Source organism: Megalobrama amblycephala, linkage group LG13, assembly GCF_018812025.1.
Source record: "Megalobrama amblycephala isolate DHTTF-2021 linkage group LG13, ASM1881202v1, whole genome shotgun sequence".
Taxonomy (NCBI): domain Eukaryota; kingdom Metazoa; phylum Chordata; class Actinopteri; order Cypriniformes; family Xenocyprididae; genus Megalobrama; species Megalobrama amblycephala.
The window spans coordinates 37,598,973-37,621,541 of NC_063056.1; the positions used below are offsets into that span (position 1 = coordinate 37,598,973).

Consider the following 22,569-nt stretch of genomic DNA (forward strand, 5'->3'; position numbering starts at 1 on the left):
ACAAACAAAGCCTTACATTTGATGGCACAATTAGTGACGTAAATTGTTGTGCAATTACACTAATGGTCCATCAGTCCAATGCCATATACTGATTTTAGCAGTGCTCTTCCTTCATAAATGTTCTGCCGGACGTCACATTCAGGAAGACGGGCCGATCATGTTCCAGTGAATCAGAAGTAATTTGATCTAAGTGCAGTTCATTGCTAACCTGCTGTTGTTGGATTTCAGATGCTGGTGTCTACTATAGTGTGTATGTATGTGTGTATATATATATATATATATATATATATATATATATATATATATATACACACTATATATATATATATATATATATATATATATATATATATATATATATATATATGAACAAAGAAACACATTACACATAAAACAAGTGGCAGGTCCATTTGTTTGCATTTAAACTACAAGACTTTTATTTTGACAGATTTTTTTTTTTTTTCTCAGATTTTTTTTGTAATCAGCCACCCATCAGCCCCTTTATTGGCCCTTTGCTTCTTTGCTTCTTATCAAACAGCCGTGAGATCTCTGAGCTTCACTCGTGAGACTCGTGTTTGACTGGAGACTGAGAGCAGGTGTGGAGCTGATGGTCCATTGACACGCCACATTAAAAACAAAAGTGCTCTCAATCTCTCTGCTCCTCTAAATGACGAGTCGCTCTGATTCTCCAGCAGACGTGAAAGACTCTCTGGTTCATTTAGCAGCCATCCTGCTTCTTCCAGCACAAACTTTAAGACAGTCTTTTGTGAAATCAAATACTGAATTTCTCCTTGATGCTGGATTTTATCCACTGTAGCCCTGTGAAATAACAGATAATCGGTTATTATTGCAGAATAAGTATGTATGAGAAATAAACGGGTCATTCTGTCAATAGAATTTTTTTTTTCTTTTGTTTTGTTTCATATCAGTGACAGACACTTTAAGTTGAGCAGTTTGAAGGAGGAAAATACTGTGTTGGCTGCTGTCAGGAAACGTCGAGTGTCTGAGATCAATTCACTCACAGTATTCGGCTGTATTTTGTCTCTAAAATAAATCCACAGGAAGAGGAATGATGTGACGTCTCTTTGAGAGCTCCCCTCGTTCTTTTGAATCTGGTTTCAAAGCAGGTAACAGAGCAGAAACCTGCTGGAGAGCTCAAATGTTCAGATATCTGATGAACCTGCTGTGATCCTTCTGATGAAACTATGAGTGCAGTCATCAGTGTGTTGCTATGCTGTTGCTAAGGTGTTCTGTGGTTCATTTAGGAGGTGTTTTTATTTTACAGTACAATGGTATTTTATTATATCATTTTTTTTAATTGTTTATAATTTATTAAAATAAAAACATTTCAACAACATTATTATTATTATTATTATTATTATTAATAAATGTTTTTTTTTCATTTTACAGTGCAATAGTATTTTTATTATAGTAATTTTATATTTTTTATAATTTAATACAATAAAATTAACAAAAACTATTATTATTATTATTTATATGTATTTTTTATTTTACAGTACAATAGTATTTTTATTATAATAATTAAATTTGATTATTTAATAAATACTTTAACAATAATAATTATTATTATTATTATTATTATTATTATTATTAAATATTTGATTTATATTTTACAGTACAGTAATAATTTATTTTAATGTGTAATTAAAATAAAAATATTTTAACAACAACTATTTGTTATTATTATTATTATTATTAACGGTTTGATTTTTATTTTACAGTACAATAGTATTTTATTATAGTAATTTGGTTTTTATAATTTATTAAAATAAAAACATTTCAACAAAATTATGATTATTATTATTATTATTATTATTAAATGTTTTTATATTTTACAATAACATTTACAATAATTTTAGTTTTATAATTTAACAAAATTAAAATATTTTAACAGCAACTTCAACAACTATTATTATTATTATTATTAAATATTTACATTTTTATTTTACAGTACAATAGTATTTTTACTATGGTAATTTAATTTTTATAATGTAATAAAATACTATAACAACAGTATTATTATTATCATTATTAAATATTTGATTAATATTTTACAGTAAAATTGTATTTTTATTATTAATTTGAATTATTTAAATGTAATAATTAAAATACTGAAATTTTAACAACTATTATTATTAAATATGTGATGTTTTTTTTACAGTACAATCGTATTTTTATTATAGTCATTTGTTTGTTTATAATTTAATTAAATATGTATATTTTAACATTATTATTATTGTTGTTTTTGTTGTGGGATTTTTTTCACCTGTTTTATCATCCAGCACGTGAAAGCTGTGCATCTGATCACTTAGTGAAGTAATTAGTGCTAGTGATACGTGAGATAGTTGAGGATCATAATCAAATACCAATATGAGCTCATATGTTAATGTGGAATTATTGATGAAGTCTTAAGATGGATGATCAGTCAGATATGGAGATATGGCTGTACGTATGATAAATTACACTCGTTCTCACAGCAATAATGTAATGAACGTTTTCCCAGAAATGAAATGTCTGTTGTAATGGTGGATGCCCTTGAATGGTTTGTAGTATTAATACTCATCACATGGGTGTAGCTCCTGGCAATGTCTCCGCTTTCCAGTTAAATCAGATCCAGCCTTGAGATTGGATCTTTATTTCAAGGCTGTAATAAAGGAACAAGCTCTGTTTATAGCACTCCATTAATATCCTCAAACATTCAGGTTTTTATTATGATTCTTGGCTGCAAACATCTTAATCTTCTGATACACACAGAGCTGAAGACTGAACCCTAAACGTACATGAAACTTTAGCCTGCTCTTTCCTTCAGGTCTGTATCTGTTAGCGGCGGATTGTCGATATTCCAGGTGGAGCGGCAGGCGAGTATTGATCTTGCCTTCATCCTGCAGATTAGGCCCTCGGCGTTCCTGCTCTTCCCGGCTCAAAGCTGACCCTCCTATTGTCCTGATATGTTTCTTTGTCTTCCTTCATGTGCCTTTATCTCTGTCCTGTGAGTTATTCCAGGTGTCTCTCTCGTCCTGACTGGATGCCGTCTTGCTCTCTTATTTTAAGGATGTGTGGTCAGTCAACTCTTAGCATCTCTGTCCTGTAGTCCAGTGCTGTGTATAGCCTTATTAAGGCTCTTAGTCAGACTTTATGAAATTGGTCATATGGCAATATCTATCTGTCTATCTATTAGGGGTGTGATGAGACAAGTAGCTCACAAGACGAGACACGAGATTGAGTTCACGAGATTGAGACGAGACAAGATTTTTACACAGTATTTTTAAGAAATCCTCAGTGGAATGAATGCAGGTGCATCTTGTAATGTATGTAATTTCAGTTCTACTTTCTGAGTATGAATTATCATATGCAGTAAAACACAACAATACTGAAGCACTGTAAAAGGTTTTGCCACACATTCAACGGACTGGCTTCTCTCCTGTATGATTTCTTACAGGTTTCTTAGAACTACATGATTTACGAGCTTCTACGACTTTTGACCTCCTAACTGAACTCCTTTCCACAAATTGATCATAGAAATGAAAACAGTATTAATAATTAATTACAGTTTTCTCTTAGTCTTATTAAGTGCAAACAATAAGTGCAACCATAATCAAAGTACGCTTTCAATATTGAAAGCGCAAATAGCCCAGCCTAAGATAGCTTTCATATTGGATATATAGATATTTGCATCAGGGAGCTGCTTTCAAAATGCAGGGTATTGAAATCGCATTTGAATGCTTTCGATTTGAATAGGATGTGGCGATGCTGAGTGCGCATTCTAGGAGATAAGACATTTGTCGACGCTTATGCTCTGTTGTGCAACGAATCCTCCGCCATGGTCTTGTCAGTCAACTCGTGAGCAGTGAACTCTCATTCCTGCTGCACTGTACAACTCTGCAGCTCATGCTGGATGAGCTGGATGGGATTGAAGTGACTGTTATCCAACTGAATTAAATGTTTTTTTATTTCTATAAAAAGCATAATGACAGTGGAGGCGTAATGTAAATGTAGTGGTGGCATATTCTATCCTAATTTCACCCTCACACTCTATCATGGCAATATCGTGCATTTTACAAGATAAGACATTTGTCGATGCTTATGCTCTGTTGTGCAACGAATCCTCCGCCATGGTCTTGTCAGTCAACTCGTGCTCAGTGAACTCTGATTTCTCACACTCCATCATGGCAATATCGTGAGACAGCTTTTTACCTCGACAAGAAATCTCGTCACATTTTGGCACATTTCTCATGACACGAGATCTCGTCAGTAGGGTTGCAAAATTCCGTGAATTTTCAAAACTGGAAACTTTCCATGGGAATTAACGGGAATTAATGGGAATAAACAGGGAATTTGCAAAATTGCAGGTTAGCCTATAACAGGGTACTTAAATGTAGTTGAAAAAAAACATCTTGCAGCATAATTTGGGTTAAAACAACCATATTTAATGCAATTTTAGTTTAATTTTTACCTTGCACATTCCTCAATCACATTCACAAAGCACTTACTTACTTACTGCAGGGCTATTGAGGACACACCCCCTGCATGCACTGTGCATTCCCCCAGTCCATAACATGCACATTTGATCAAAAATACAGTAATATTGTGAAACATAACTACAATTTAAAATAATGGTTTTCTATTCTGATGTACAAAAAAATGTAATTTATTTCTGTGATGCAAAGCTGAATTTGCAGCATCATTTCTCCAGTCTTCAGTGTCACATGATCCTTCAGAAATCATTCTAACATGCCGATTTGATACTCAATTATCAATGTTGGAAACAGTTGTGCTGCTTTTTTTATTTTTTATAACCTGTGATACTTTTTTCAGGATTCTTTGATGAATAAAAATTTAAAGATCAGCATTTATTTAAAACAGAAATCTTTTGTAACAATATACACTACCGTTCAAAATTTTGGGGTCAGTAATTTTTTTTCTTTCTTTTTTGAAAGAAATTATTTTATTTTTTCTGTAAGGATGTGTGAAATTGATAAAAAGTGATATTAAAGTGATATTGTTAGAAAAGATTTCTATTTTGAATAAATTCTGTTCTTTTTAACTTTTTATTAATCAGTGAATCCTGAAAATAGTATTACAGATTCCACAAAATATTAAGCAACACAATTGTTTCCAACAATGATAATAACTGAGTATCAAATCAGCATATTAGAATGATTTCTGAAGGATCATGTGACACTGAAATAAATAACACATAACAATTGCTGCAATAAAAATATATTTATTTTACGTATTTTCTAAATTAGAATGAATTGAATGCAAAAAAATAAATAACCAAACAAAATAAATGACCAAACAAAATGTTTATATTTGATATATGTATGATACATTTTATATAAATATTATAAATTTATTTAAATTTCCCAAAATTTCCAATTAATTCTCAAATTCCCATAAATTCCCATAAATTCCTGTTAAGTTTCCAAATTGGAATATTTCCAAAATTCCCCAGGTTAAGTTCCTGTGGAAAGTTACCGGAAATTTACCGAAAACTTTCCGCCCCTTTGCAACCCTACTCGTCACACCCTCAGTCAGTTCTGTCAGTTAAGCTGATAACTGATTATAAATAAAAATCTAGATAAGATAATCAGAAAAAGTTTATGCTTTTTTATGTAATGCTTTCCTGAATACAAGTTATTCCTCACTCCTGTAGATCAGTCTGTATGGAATATGATGTTAATGTGATTGTGGGATGTTTCTATCGAAGTGAGCAGTCAATCGCTCCCTCGACGGCCATTTGACACGTTACTGGAGATGCTGAAGAATCACTGTATCATTAAACATTTTCCCTGCAGACTCTTAATGAGCAGGAGCATCTTCAGAAATGCGTTTCGCTCCACATGAGTAAACATAAATGTCTGAAAAATGCCTCGTTCTGACCCCGATGACTCCAGATGCCAGATAAACCGTTCTCTTATTGGACTCCGCGCTTCCGTGCTTCGCCTAATTGGCCGAGACTTTGATAGTTTTGCTTGGCAGAAAAGCATTTGAATCTCTTCAAGGCAGAAAACAGGCCACTCTTGCTCTTTTCAGATTGATGTGAGGCTTACGAGTGAGTGAAGGCCGTGTTTGCGTTCGCCTCAGATGTGTTTCGTGCATCGATTGTTCACGGTCGTCTATCAGGCGCTTTCTTTTGTGGATTGATTTGAGGAGATCAGATCTGCTCTTCATCAATACTCCACATCAACCGTATGAAGGTTGATCTTCCAGCTGATCTTGTATTGGTGCTGCTGAATGAAATTAGATGATATAAAAGCACAATATATATGAGGATTGCTTTATATGAGGAAGATGGGAATAAATAACATCCTTAGACGGAGAAGTGGTGTGTCACATTTACTGGATTCTGTTTTCTTAGATCCTGGTGATTTGGGTTTTAAATTGTATATCGATTCACGGGTGCCGTAGATGAAAATGTGTGTATGTGATTCGTGATGCTTACACATGAACTGTTTTGTTTCCACAGCTGTTCCTGTTCCAGTTATTGAGGGGTCTGTCTTACATCCATCAGCGCTACATCCTTCACCGGGACCTGAAACCACAAAACCTGCTCATCAGCGACACAGGCGAGCTCAAACTGGCCGACTTTGGTAAGAAATTCCCCACAGTACATCAGACTCATAAGGAGACGTCAGCACTCTAGTGATACTGCGTCTCATTCACTAATAATTATGTGGATTATGTGTAGGATAAATGTGTGTGTGTGTGTGTGTGTGTGTGTGTGTGTGTGTATATATATATATATATATATATATATATATATATATATATTAGTGCTGTCAATATTATAACGTTAACTGTAATTTTTTAGCTAGCGTTACACAGAGCTGGGTTGATTACTTATGAATTGTAATCAGTTACTGATTACAAATTACATTACAAAATTTGTAATCAGTAATATAATCTCTTAGATTACACATTTTTGGTAATGTAAGTGGGGACTACTTTTGGATTACATTTAGATTACTTTTGTGCTAACCCTTATTTGATGTCACATATTTTGTAAGATAATCTTGTATTATTTTGACATATACAAAGAAAAAATATATTCCAAAAAATCTATTCTATTCTATTCTATTCTATTCTATTCTATTCTATTCTATTCTATTCTATTCTATTCTATTCTATTCTATTCAGCCTCAACAGATTCTTTTTAAAGTGCAATGCATGGACAGTTAATACTTCAAAGTACTAACACTAATGTACACGTGTTAGTATTTGCTGATAGTAACACTGAATAAAACAAAATCACATCTTACGATTTTAAAACATATTTACTTAAAATTAAGTAAATTTAGAAAACAGCAACATTACAAAAACAAATATTAAAAAACATGAAATTCACAGCAATATCACTGCTATCAAATATTTAATCTTAATTTCATATATTATTATTTCATATATATATTTTATATATATTTCATCTATATTCATCTATATTTCATCTATATTTCCCCCTCACCGCCGGAAAAACTCAAAGAATATATAAGCTGCCGGTTTATTATGAAAAAAATCTAAACGTTAAAAAAAAAGAAAAATTAGAAGAATCAATGAATGGAAATGAAATGAACTTACTGCCATTGTGTAAATAATATGTAATCATGTAAAACATAAAAAAATAACTGCAGTCTGATTACGAGTATTTTAAAAAGTCATTTAAAAGTAATTTTAGTCAATATATGATCATGCTTTAATTCATTCAAGTACTATTAAACCATTCAAGCGTGATAAAACGCAAAAAAAGAACTTAAATCTGTACTTGCACGCCGGCCACATTGTGTTCTCTTTCGCACGTGTAAGGACAAAAATACACAAAATTATGTCATAATGCCCATTTTATTGAGTATCCACATTAGCACAGTCTCAAGTGAAGTTTTAAATGAACGTAAAGAGTTGCGAGAAAATAGGATGCAATCCGTGTCAAGTGCAGCATGTCTTAAAGTGACAGCAGCAAACTGAGTAACTTTTGTAGCTTTAATAAAAATGTATATTTTAATCTAAATTATGCAGTGAAGACTCTGAAGTGTTTGATTTCTGGATATTTCCTACCTGTGAGATCAAATATTTAAAATGTACCATCTTTATGTTGTTTCTACATTAATTTGGAGATTAAATTTGAAATTATTACAGTATAAAAATATATTAAAAACTTTAATGTTAGGTTTGATTAATTGCAATATCATTACAGAAAAATGTGCGTTTAATTAGTTAATTTTTTTAATTGATTGTATACATCATTATATTTAATAAATATGACTGTATATATTTATTTATGTGTATTGTACATGTACATTACATTAAATATGAACTTTTCTTTCAGAGAAAACAAATTATATTTAATTTGATAAATGAAATAAATAAATCTTAATATGTAATAAATAAATAAATAACCCAATAATCATATTTTTTATATTTTATTTACTTGTTTATTAAATCAGTATTTCTCTCCGAGACAATTTATATTTAATTTAAATTAAACATATAAAGTATTACTATTTAATAAATAAATATATATATAAATCATATTGAAATGTGTTTATGTGAATGAAATCCATTGTCCTGTGTGAACATCCAAAATGTCTTTCATTTGTCGTTTTCAACCGCATTTTGGACTGAGATGTTACAAGTGATTTGGTTGAAAATTGAAAATTATATCTCAGTATTTGGATTTTTTACATATCTTGATATTTGTGTAGTTGCACAGAAATAACTCTGTTATAATTTGGTTTTCAATCAGAGCAAGTGCCATTCCATCCAAACCATTATTGATGTCAGGCAGATTTGAATGCAATGCAAGAAGAAAAATACAGTAAAAAATTCAAATCATAAAGACATGCATGTAGTTCATACAGTAGTGTCATTAAGCAAGTATTTTTTTATGATCTTTCTTCTGTTATTGAACATGTTGTTATGGTTTTTCTGCTCTTTCTGGATATTACGTCATTTACATTATAGGTGCATATCAATATTTTCATTGTGGCTGTGTTAACAGTTTATGTTAAGATTGTGGTTACAGTACGAATGATTCACTACTACAGATAATGTACAACAACTGGTATTTTTGCTTTTGTCTTTAATTTAGCATCAGTTTGGTACCATAGTACCAGTGCTCTTGATATCTGTGTGTGTGTGTGTGTGTGTGTGTGTGTGTGTCTAACCCCTCCTTGTCTTGGCACCATATGTCCAGTCTCCTTTCATGATGGCATTATGGGTAAACAAAGTCTGAAGCAGGAGATAAAGAGACAAAAGACACATGCTTCACCAGCAGCATAACATCCCGCAGAAGAGTGACTAGTGAGAAGAGATTGAGCTGGAACAGCAGTGTGATGGAGACATGCTGACCTGTGACTGAAAGTTTAACTAGTTTCACTTCTGTTCACCTTCAAACACACCAAAAGAGTGCTGGTCAGGAGGTGAATAGCAAACATTCACAACAAAGCAAAATGTGAACGAATGAAAGAAAACAGAAATATAGCAATAACACGAGCGAGACAGACAGACAGCTTGACCAGCAGATTGCTTCTCAGATACCTGGTGGGACGTTGTTTCTTCCACTCAATTAGGGCCGGAGTGATTCGAGCGAGAATCTCAGCCCTGCCAAGATCAGTGTATTTTTGGTGGCTCAGTGGCCTCAAACAGCTGCTGAAGAGACATTTGGACCGGCGGGCCGCAGCATATGGTCCCTTTCTCCGCCCGGGTGGTTCAGCACAAACGCCGGCTAGCGGCTCTGCCGGCGTCCTCAGCGGGGTCATTAGGAGCCGATCTGTCACCGGTGGCCCCTCCTGTCCTCCACAAGTGTGCGGCAACATGAATCAAGTGTTCCTCCATTATAAGACTTCATCATCTGCAAGGAAAGATGACACTCGCTAGTCGAGACTAGGTGAGATGTGTGGTCACTGCAGATTTAAGGCAAGACGCTATTGTTTCTTCATGCACTGGTCAATTGTGGACTATTTTGCTTCCATACCGTGTCTAATTTTAGACTAGTGGAAAGAAAACATCCAAAACACACATTTAAGGATTTTTTTTTTATTGCACTTTATCTATTTGCATCTGCAGATTTCAACGCCAATACATACAGTGGCATGAAAAAGTATGTGAACCCCTTGCAGAATCTGTGAAAATGAGAATTATATTAAGAAAATAAGAGGGCTAATAAAAAATGCATGTTATTTTTTGTTTAGTACTGTCCTGAGTAAGATATTTTACATAAAAGATGTTTGCATTTAGTTCACAAGACAAAACAATAGCTGAATTTAGGATTTTAAGATCTGTGTTTTCATACTGAGGACAACTGAGGGACTCAAACTCAACTATTAAAAAAGGTTCGAAGGAAGGAAACACGATGCATTAAGAGCCGAGGGGTGAAAACTTTTGAATTCAAATATCAAGGTAAATTGTACTTAATTTTTCTGCCGGGAAACATGCAAGTATCTTCTGTTGGTTCCGAAGGGCAGTACTAAATAAAAAACAATGATATTTAAACAAAATAAGAAAGATTGTGACATCTTCATCCTGTTCAAAAGTTTTCACACTCCGACTCTTAATGCATCGTGTTTCCTTCTGGAGCATCAGTGAATGTTTGAACCTTTTTTAATAGTTGTGTTTGAGTCCCTCAGTTGTCCTCAGTATGAAAACACAGATCTTAAAATCCTACAGTCACTGCTGGAAAGGGTCAAATATGCAAAAATGCTTGAAAACTGATGAATCTGCAGGAGCTGGAGGATTTTTCTGAAGAACAGAGCTCAGTTTAACTGCTCAGGACAAACAAGAGACTCATGAACAACCATCACAAAACATAAAAACAGTCGTGGATCATCAGGTAACCACACACAGTATTGAGAATCAATGGTTCACATACTAATGAATGGGGTTATTTTAATAAATTCAACTATTGTTTTGTCTTGTGAACTAAATGCAAACATCTTTTATGTAAAATATCTTACTCAGGACAGTACTAAACAAAAAATAACATGCATTTTTTATTATCCCTCTTATTTTATTAAAATAATTCTCATTTTCACAGATTCTGCAAGAGGTTCACATACTTTTTCATGCCACTGTATCTTTAAAGGTGGAGCAGCTTTACATACACCAAACTTTACAGTTTTATTCATATCTATATTCTGAAGGTTTGTTCATACATCATTCGCCTGATTTATATCAGATTTTATTCCTAAAAACATCTTTATTCCTAAAAACTATCAAAAAGTCTTTTGATAGTATTTTCTGATTTATGAAGTGATTAAAAGAGAGATCCCCATCTGTAAAAACATTAAACTCTAATATGTCCAACAAAATCATATATATATATATATATATATATATATATATATATATATATATATATATATATATATATATATATATTTTTTTTTTTTTTTTTTTTATATTTATTTTACATTTTAAGTTTATTGCACAATATTTAAAGTAAGTTGAGAGTGTAGACAGTGTAATATTTTTTAAAAATATTTTTAAAATACGTTTGTGCTTGTATAACCAAGGAATAATCATTTAGATTGGCCAAGCAATTAGATCAAAGACTAATTTTAGATTAAAGAAAATGTTATTACCAGTCTTAAAGTAAAAAAAAAAAAAAAAAACTAGATGACTAACTATAATGTAATAATAGTCCAAGCAGTTTAAGCAACAGCAATTTTATAACATTTATTTTTTGCTAAAATAGTTTTAAATACATTATTTCACGTTTTTTGCAAAATATTCAGAGTAGTTTAAGTGTGTATGGTGATGCAATGCATTATGGGAACAGGCGGACACTGCTGAGCTCTTTTGCTGTGATTTCAATTTCCAAATTTTGTACCATTTTTGGAAGCAATTAAACTTGTATCTTCCACATGAGCACCACAGAGTTGACAAACAATTTGCAGGACTGTGTTCAAACACCCTCCCTTGTGTGTTTGTGATGGACAGAACATCTGCTGACTGCAGCAGAGAGGAAGAGTTGCGTTCGAGTTCAGGAATCCATGCAGAACCCTGCAGGAATCCACTCACTGTTCCCTCGTGTGTCGTTATATGAAGCCGCTGATGGGATGCGGTACGGGGAGCAGATGGGCTCCAGCGGCCCTGTGAGATGAATCAGATGTTGGACCAGCTCCTACAGAGACTGTGACGAAACAGAGCTCTTTAATAAAGACCTAGATCTGTTGTACCGATGGGTGTTTTAGGGTGTGATGACTTCCGATCACTGTAAGATGAGAACAAGACAAGAGGAGGATGTGAGGAGCTGAATTGTACTGCAGTAGTTTTTTTGATGTTGAGCGAAAAATCAGGAACTACTTCGCAAAAGTAGGTTTTTAAAATATTCTCAAATATTTAATGAATGATTTGATTGACAGCAGTGGTTCTTGAGGCAAAGTTGTTAGGAATGAGGAGATCTAAATGATATGAATATTGGGTATATGTGCGAAACATCACGTGATATATAAGTCATAAAATGCAATAGCACGCCCCAATGGCCAAATTTTTTCTATTTTTGCACAGACCTCTAGGGTCATGATTCAAACAGGCCCAGTGAGTTTTGTTCGGTTACCTCCGTTAACCTTGACTGATAGCTGCTCAAATTTCATTGGCCGACAGTGGCAGTTTTTTTGAGATACACGAATGTCCTCATAGACAATCACGGCACCTTGGACAAAGAAACTGCATGCCAGTTTTCAAGTCAATCGAACTGACTGTTTTAGGTGTTTTTGCGTTTTTTAATTTTTTTATTTTATAGCGCCACCTAGTGGCCAATTGCCATGTCCTTTTTTCACGTGACTACAGAATGAGCTGTACATAGGTGTACCGAGTTTGGTGAAATTACCTCATACCGTTCAAGAGTAATAACCATTTTAATAAAAGTGGCCACGCCTACTTGCAACGTTTTGGCGTCCCGTCGCAGACATAAATCGAAATTTCGACTTTTCGATAATTATTGACAATCAGCCTTCAGAGAATCTTTCTGCACTGGTTTGGTTCCGATTGGGTGAAAAACCTAGGACTAGTTTGCAGTACTATTTTGTTTTTTTCTTTTAAATTCACAATACCTGAAAAGTTCGCCATGCATTTAGTTTGCCTTGGGATTCCAACGATATAAGACACTTGAGCCTGCGACTAAAGGTTTAGGAGTTAGGAGCAATTTTGTGCTTTTGATTACTCTAGTGCCACTATCAGGCCGATTGGGGCGAGCCTTGTTGACGTTGTAGACGGGGTGGTTACTACCATCCCTCAAATTCTCAAGTCTCTACGACTTACGGTTCGGTCTGCCTAATCACTTTTATGGCAGAATGCTGACCTTCGAAAATCCTAACAATAACAATAGAGTTTCAGCGCTACGCGTTTGAACCCCTAAAAAGGTCATTCTGACTTTTACCTCAAAATTCTGACTTTTTTCTCATAATTCCAAGTTTATATATTGGCATTTTGACTTTTTTCCTTAGTATTCTGTTTACATCTCACAATTTTCAGAGTCAGAAATCTCCACTTCAGCAGCTTTACATACACAAAACTTTTGTTTTATTCGCAATTTTCACTTTTTTCTCACAATTCTGAGTTTACATCTCATACGGTGATCGGGAGGGGACATGTTCGGTTAACTTAGTTTTGTCGTGGCCACGACATATAAACTCGTGGGAACGTGATAATATGTCGTGGCCACAAGATATTAATTCGTGGGAACGTGATAAGTCGTTTCCTCACCATATGATCTCGAGGCCACGACTTTACATCGCGTAGCCACGACATAAGGATGTTGTTACCTCAACAAAACGATCTCGTGGCCACGCGATGTAAAGTCGTGGCCTCGAGATCATATGGTGAGGGAATGAGATGTTTTTTTTCTCGTGGCCACGACTTCATTATGTTGAGGGAACGACATCTATTTCTCATGGCCACGAGTTACATGTGTAAACAATCTGCGCTACCATAGCAACCTGGAACTATCAGAAATGGATAAGATTATAATAATATTTATTTTTAATTAAGAAAAAGCGCGGAATTAAGAAGTGATTATTAACATGTTGCCTATTGTGTTGTGTGCGATGCCTACAGCAGCATTCGAATTAAGTTTATCAATAAATATTAGAATATGCCGTGTATATTTTTATCACATCCAACAGTCTTTTAAATCCATTCACTGATTGTTAATTTTTTATTTCATATTTTTACATTTTTTATTATTATTATTATTATTATTAGGCTATCATTATTGGTTAAATGTTTTTTATTCATTGTTATGTAGCCCTATTTGCTTTATTTTCCCCTTCATTTCGTGTATCCTTTCTGTAGGCCTATATTATGTTGTTAACTGTATTTTGTAAATACTTTAAATGCCAGATCATGCCAATAAAATGTGACTTTATGACTGTATTGTAGCCGTGAAGATAGGAAATGAGCGTCTGTTATCATTTGTAGACCCTCGTGCCCGTGACAGCATTTGAATGAAGTTTGAATAATTTATTATTATTAATTGGTTGTTAAAAGAATATTTAAGCTAAAAAAAAAAATCCATTCACTGATATAGCCTAGACAAAAACTTAATTTTGTTCATCATTTTATTTAGGTTTAATAGGCATAATAATAATTATTATTATTATAATAAAGACACGATCAGATTAAAAGGCTGTGAGATGGGATGGAGAAATGTTCATTATCATTAAATGAAGTTTGTTATCAAATTGATAATAACAAACTTCATTTGAATGCTATAGTGGCAACATCACGCGCAATAGGCTATTTATAGCTTATTACATTGCGCGCGATGTTAACTATATAGACAGCATTCAAATAATAATAATTTCTTAATTCCGCCCTTATTTTATCATTCTTAATTCCAGGTTGCTATGGTAGCGCGCGTTGTTTACACATTTAACTCGTGGCCACGAGAAAAACATCTCGTTCCCTCACCATATGATCTCGAGGCCACGACTTTAAATCACGTTCCCACGAATTAATATCTTGTGGCCACGACATATTATCACATTCTCACGAGTTTATATGTTGTGGCCACGACAAAACTAAGTGAACCGAACATGTCCCCTCCCGGTCACCGTAATCTCACAATTCTGATTTCTGATAATATATATCTTGCAATTCAGACTTTTTTGTCATTATTGCGCATTTATATTTTGCCATTTTGACTTATTTTCTCAGAATTATGATTTACATTTCGCAATATTTCCCACACAATTCTGAGTTTATATAGAAGAAAATCAGAATTGTGAGATATAAACTCAGAAATGCTAGGAGAAAAAAAGTCGCAATTAATTTTTAATTTTTTTTATTCCATGGTGGAAACAAGCTTCCATAAGGAGTCGTTCAGTTCTTGAGAACATGAGCAGCATGTGAGCATTAGTTTGATCTCAGATGATCTTTCTTGTGATGAATGAATGTAAAGTGTATGTTAGTCCTCCTGATGGTATACACTGCTTAAGACGTGCCTTATGGGAATTCTCCAAGAACATCGTTTGCAGTGTTCTTGCTGAACTCCATCATTTAATCCTTTGATTTCAGAGGGTTTTTACTCTCTATTTGAGTGTCTGTTTGAGCCTCAGGGATTAACACAGCACGCTTTGTGGCTCATGACAGTGAAGCCCTGATGTAAGGTACAGGGCCAGATATGTGCACACTTAAACACACAATCACATCTCCAGGTTACTTTGATAAAGCAGGCATTGACGTGCATCCATTCTGACGGCTCATTCACTTCATTAACATCTTAATAAAGGAGTTAATAAATTTTGCATATGAAAAAGGTGACGCTAATGGCCAGCGTCTGTCATAAGCACTGGATTCGATCACACCGCACATAAATTACCTGCCAAACAATCTGTAATTGCAACCCAGAAATGTGTGAAAATGACGACACTTTAATGAAACTCCTCCCGATCATCTCCCCCACAGCGGACGTGTGATGCTGGAGGTATTGAATATACCTTTATTACATTTTTCATATTTTGATCATGGCCTGCATTGATGGATGTGTAGATGAGGCGGGGTGTTTAATCAAACGGCGTGTTTAGATTGACTGACCCACTTTTGTGTGTGGTGTGTTTGTTATAGCGGATTAAATCCCTCTTCATTTAGATATTGTACAGATTTCATACAGGTGTTTGTGTATGGCTGACTGCTGACTTTTAAGGCAAAGTCTAAACTAAAATAGAAGCTTATTTGTATATAATGTATAGAGCTTTTATTTTGACAGGTTGTGGGCAAATAAAAATTGCCTTGTTTAAAGTGAAACAATGTATTAATTTTATTTTACTCTGAAACCGGTAGTTCAGATATTTGTTTAATCAAGATATTCTATATGGATTTTATTTAGATAAAACGTTCTATTTTTTAAATATCATGATAGTTGTTGTATATTTTTATGCTATTATATTTGTATATATTTATATAATTTTTAATTAATTATTATATATTATATTATATAATTTAATTAATATATTGTAAAAGTTGTATATATATATATTTTTAAATATTGTGTTTATACATGTATGTGTGTATATATACACATATACTTATGTATATATATTTATATGTGTGTGTGTGTGTGTGTGTGTGTGTGTATATATAATATAATATAATATATTATGTGTGTGTATGTGTATATATGAGTATAAAAATATGTGTATAAAAAAACAGTAATATTGTGAAATATTATTACAATTTAAAATAACTGTGTACTATTTAAATATATTTGACAAAGTAATTTATTCCTGTGATGCAAAGCTGAATTTTCAGTTTTCCAAACTTTTGGACTGTACTGTACTTATGTATATATATTTATATGTGTGTGTGTGTGTGTGTGTGTGTGTGTGTGTGTATATATGTGTATAAAAATATGTGTATAAAAAAAACTGATAGCTTTCAATTACACTTTAATGTTGAATGGCTATAATTCATGTTTAAAATTGGGGGAAAAAATCTATTTCATATAGACATCAGTAGCAGTATTTGTATCAGTGATACTGGCCTTCATTCATAAAAAGATGTCATCAAACAAGTATTTAAAATATACTGTCTTCATGTTGTTTCTTTATGTTGTTTTTATGTAGAGATTTGAAATTATTGCATTATAAAATATCTTAAAATCGTATAAAAATGTAAGTGTTTTTAATTGTGATTAATCACGATTAATCAGAAAAAAATTAGTTAATTTTTTAATCGATCGACAGCACTAATATATATTATATATATATTTATATATATATATATATATATATATATATATATATATATTTTTTTTTAACCACAGCCTGCATATATATATATATATATATATATATATATATATATATATATATATATATATATATATATATATATATATATTATATATATATATATATATATTTATATATATATATTTATATATATATATGCACAAGCTGACAATCACACTAAGCCTTATCTCGATTTTATTTCGAAATCTTGTGCAGCCCTAATTCTTTCTAATTTTCTTCCTAACTCCCTAATTCCTCCTAATTTTTCCCTCCCTTTGTTCTTTCCTATCTTTTCCGGTTGTCACCTCATCTCTTTCTGTCCTTCCTCACTCCTTCATGTCACTCTGGGACAGTGAGTGATGTATAATTTACTCCGCTTGACCCTCGACCCCCTCCGGAGACCCGCAGAGATCCTGAGCGGCAGGCGGCCGGTCGAGCGCTTTGAACCGGCAGACGTGTAGGCCTTCATTACGTGACGCTCCCTCAATCTCCTTTAGCCGGCGTTCATAGTTAATGTCAGCCCGACCGCTGCGTTGCCATGACGACCGCCTCAGGACCAGGAAAGGACGTCCTCCCTCCTCCTCGATTGCCTTCATCATCTCTGACCTCGCTGACCTTTCATCCGCTCCTCCTCATTTTCTCACTCTCCCATCAATTAGGCGCACAGATGCGGGTTGCGCTGCCACCCGGGTGACTATTACTCACCAGTTTAGTGTAATGATGATTAGAGGCTCCGTCGATGTGTTAACCTAAATGATGGCCTCTCGCTTTCTCTGATGCAGCCCTTTGTTTAGCTGCAGGATTATTGACTGCAAATTATACTGGTGTGAATCCTTTGCTGTTATTTCCATCCTGCTTTAAACGCCCTCTCGCCGAGCAGCTCTCCAAATACAGGAAGTCAAGTGTGCTTAAGTGAAACGGGTTAATTAAGCGCGCCTCGGCACCTGGGGAGGACAGCTCGGTTTATGGTGTCTCCTGTGAACTGTAAGAGCGCGTTACAGAGCAGAGAGCATCTACTTCACAGTGATGCATTGCTTTTATCCAAAGTGATGTTTTTAACTTCTTTCCCTTAAGTAATGATAATGTGTGTGTGTTTTCTGCAGGTCTGGCACGTGCGAAGTCGGTCCCCAGCCACACGTACTCTAATGAGGTGGTGACTCTCTGGTATCGTCCTCCAGACGTGCTGCTCGGCTCCACTGACTACTCCACCTGTCTGGACATGTGGTGAGAGTTGACCTTCTCTGCTCCTCTGTAACGTGTCATTACAGCACGCAGTCTGCGTCAGTGCACACCGATCGCATTCACAACTACATCCTGTGCTCCCATATTCTTCTGGTTCTTGTAATTATTTGTGAAATTTACTAGTAATTTTTGAGTGAAAATCAAAGTAAATCCTGCATCAGTTTTTTTTTTTCTAGTTTGGAATTAAAAAAAAAAATCTCCTTGAGTTTTCATAGGCCAAATTCCTGCTGTTTTTGATCAACTCAATTTGACAAAAAAATAAAAATAATAAAAGACCCTTTTCACATTTCTGGGAAGTCGTCATAGTTGGATAAAATTCCATAGCGGTGAATGAGAGAATACGTAAAATATATTTTTTCTCAAAGGGCAAAAGAAAAACTCAACAACAGTGTTTTCACAACTTTTAAAAAGAGGAGAAAAATAGAGAGAGATTGATAACAGGAATCAGAAGAGAGAAAGATGTCATTTTTACCATCACTCTCACAGCCGCTGTATTAGAAACACCCTCACAGATTTGTTAACTAGTTTTTTAGGTAATATAATACTAAGTATAGTGTTATAAATGTACATATATTTTTAAAAAATGAAAATATAAAAAACGTTGCAAGGTTTATGATGCCCATGACCGTTAAAACGTGTCATCACGGTCGGTGAAAAGGGTCTATTATGTGTTTAGTGTCATGATTATTAAATAAAAATATTAAACAATATAAGAAATATATTATAATTATAATATTGTTCTATGTAAAATAAAAAAATCAAGTAATAAAAATAATTTTATTTTAGTGTAAAATTATATTACTAATATTTCTTCATTTTCAAACAGTAACCCCTTTGAGATTATATTTTATTATTTTATATTTCTTATTATTTTATATTTATTTAATTAAATCCCAGCCTGCATGTTTAGACTATGGAAGAGGATTAGGGCCAAGCAATAATAAAAAAATAAAACCATCTCGAGATTAAAGCTGTTAAATTACGAGAAAAAACTCGTTAAATTTCAAGAAAAAAATCGAGATAAAATGTTGAGAATAAAGTCATTAAATTACGAGAAAAAAGTCGTTAGATTTTGAGAACAAATTCGTTAAATTATGAGAAAAAAAGCCGTTAAATTTCGAGAAAAAAGTCGAGATAAAATGTTGAGAATAAACTCATTAAATTATAAGAATAAAGTCATTAAATTACGAGAAAAAAGTCGTTAGATTATGAGAAAAAATTTGTTAAATTATGAGAAAAAAAGCTGTTAAATTTCGAGAAAAAAGTCGAAATAAAATGTTGAGAATAAACTCATTAAATTACGAGAAAAAACTCGTTAAATTTCAAGAAAAAAGTTGAGATAAAATGTTGAGAATAAACTCGTTAAATTACAAGAAAAAACTCGTTAAATTTCGAGAAAAAAATCGAGATAAAATGTTGAGAATAAAGTCATTAAATTACGAGAAAAAAGTCGTTAGATTATGAGAACAAATTCGTTAAATTATGAGAAAAAAATCCGTTAAATTTCGAGAAAAAAGTCGAGATAAAATGTAGAGAATAAACTCATTAAATTATGAGAATAAAGTCATTAAATTACGAGAAAAAAGTCGTTAGATTATGAGAACAAATTCATTAAATTATGAGGAAAAAAAGCCATTAAATTTCGAGAAAAAAGTCGAGATAAAATGTTGAGAATGAACTCATTAAATTATGAGAAAAAAGTCGTTAAATTACGAGAACAAATTCATTAAATTACGAGAACAAATTCATTAAATTATGAGAAAAAAGTCGTTAAATTTCGAGAAAAAAGTCGAGATAAAATGTTGAGAATAAACTCATTAAATTATGAGAAAAAAGTCATTAAATTATGAGAACAAATTCGTAATTTAACGATTTTTTTCTCGTAATTTAATGAGTTTATTCTCAACATTTTATCTCGACTTTTTTCTCGAAATTTAACAACTTTAATCTCGAGATGGATTTATTTTTTTATTATTGCTTGGCCCTAATCCTCTTCCGTATTAGACAGAGGCACTGAGCCATATCACAATATTGATTTTATTTCAAAATATCATGCAGCCCATATTCTATTTTTCCTTTTCTTTATTCTTTCCTTTCTTTTTTGGTTGGCGTCTCATCTCTTTTTAAAAGATATACATTTATATATACAAAATATACATTTTAAAATATCCTGATAGTTCTATACTTTTATATTATGTTTGTACTTTTACGTTAATATATTGTGATTAGTTTAGTTATTGCATTTGTATACACTCGCCGGCCACTTTAAGACCTTGCTAGTACTGGGTTGGACCCCTTTTCCCTTTAGAACTGCCTAATTTCCTCATGGCATAGATTCAACAAGGTGATGGAAACATTCCTCAGAGATTTTGGCAGTCTGTGATGCAAATCTCCCATTCCACCACATCCCAAAGCTGCTCTGTTGGATTGAGATCAGGTGACTGTGGAGGTATAGTGAACTCATTGTCATGTTCAAGAAACTGGTTTGATTTGAGATTTGTGACATGGCGCGTTATCCTGCTGGAAGAAGCCATCAGAAGATGGACACGCTGTGGTCATAAAGAGATGGACATGGTCTGCAACAATACTCAGAAAGGCGGTTAAATGATGCTCAATTGGTACTAAAATGTGCCAAGAAAATATCTCTCACACAATTACACCACCAGCAGCAGCCTCAACCCTTGATACAAGGCAGGACAGATCCATGCTTTCATATTGTTTACGCCAAATTCTGAGCCTATCATCTGAATGCTGCAGCAGAAATCGAGACTCATCAGACCGGGCAACATTTTTCCAATCTGTCCAGTTTTGGTGTGTCTGTGTGAACTGTAGCCTCAGTTTGCTGTTCTTATCCGGTGTGTCTTCTGCTGCTGTAGCTCATCTGCTTCAAGGTTCGACATGTTGTGTCTTCAGCTCTTCTGCAGACCTCGACTGTAACGATTTGAGTTACTGTTGCCTTTCTATCAGCTCGTCCCAGTCTGGCCATTCTCCTCTGACCTCTGGCATTTTCATGCACAGAACTGCCGCTCACTGGATTTTTTATTTTTTTTTCAATCCATTCTCTGTAAACCCTAGAGATGGTTGTGTATGAAAATCCCAGTAGATCATCAGTTTCTGAAGTACTCAGACCAGCCCATCGGGCACCAACAACCATATCACATTCAAAGTCTCTTAAATCATCTTTCTTCCCCAATCTGATGCCCAGTTTGAGCTTCATCTTGATCGAAATGCATTGAGTTTCTACCATGTGATTGGCTTATTAGTAACAAGCAGTTGAACAGGTGTACCTAATAATATGGCCGGTGAGTGTGTGTTATATATTGTATGTTATGTGTATCTTTATATTTGTTAAAATATGATGATAGTTGCATGTTTTTGTGATATTATATTTGTATTTTTTCAAAACTATATCCTGTGCTCTTTCCATTTTTTATTCCATCACAGAAGGTCTCTACTACTTCTCTTTGTGTCTCTAGACTGTTTAGTTGTTGTTTTTCTTATCATCTTATCTCTGTCAACCTCATAACCTCTTCTGCCCTGTTTGTGAATCGATGCTGAGAGCAGTGGAGCGTGTGCAGTGTTTTCCTCTCTTGAGTGGCAGTTACACAGATGCTGCACAAATCAACAGTCATTAGAATCACAGCCAAACACTTTTGGCTCTGTGTGTGTGTGTGTGTGTGTGTGTGTGTGTGTGTGTGTGTGTGTGTGTGTGTGTGTGTGTGTGTGTGTGTGTGTGTGTGTGTGTGTGTGTGTGTGTGTGTGTGCCGCATTGGACCAGCTCCGTCCCAGTCCAGCAGACCTTTCACACTCGTGCTTTCGTGTCTCAGCAAGTGGATGAGAAAAATGTCACTCAAATGTCACAAAAATGTCACGTAATCTTGACAGTGAAAGTGATATCTTCTTGGTTATTGAGTTTAAATTATATCCTGAAATATAAGTTATATTTTAGGGGGGAAAAGCTTGAATAAGTGTGAAATTATGTGGATTTGCAATTTCAGTCTCGTGCTACTGAGAGCATGATAACTCTAGAATAATAATCAATAATGTAATGAAACTTAACATGGATATGCACGGATAT

At 33.7% G+C, this 22,569-nt stretch overlaps 1 protein-coding gene across 4 annotated transcripts in view; it reads left to right on the forward strand.

Annotated features, from left to right (window-relative positions):
- cdk14 (cyclin-dependent kinase 14) overlaps positions 1–22,569 on the forward strand; it is a 197,208-nt gene that overhangs the window by 95,546 nt on the left and 79,093 nt on the right. For all 4 annotated transcript variants that reach the window (XR_007179207.1, XM_048153943.1, XM_048153945.1 and 1 more), the window contains 2 exons: positions 6,491–6,614; positions 18,353–18,473. Coding sequence is in view for 3 of the 4 variants with exons in the window: in XM_048153943.1 (XP_048009900.1) it covers positions 6,491–6,614; positions 18,353–18,473 (245 nt within the window). In the remaining variant the exon portion in view is untranslated. The remainder of the gene's footprint in view (positions 1–6,490; positions 6,615–18,352; positions 18,474–22,569) is intronic.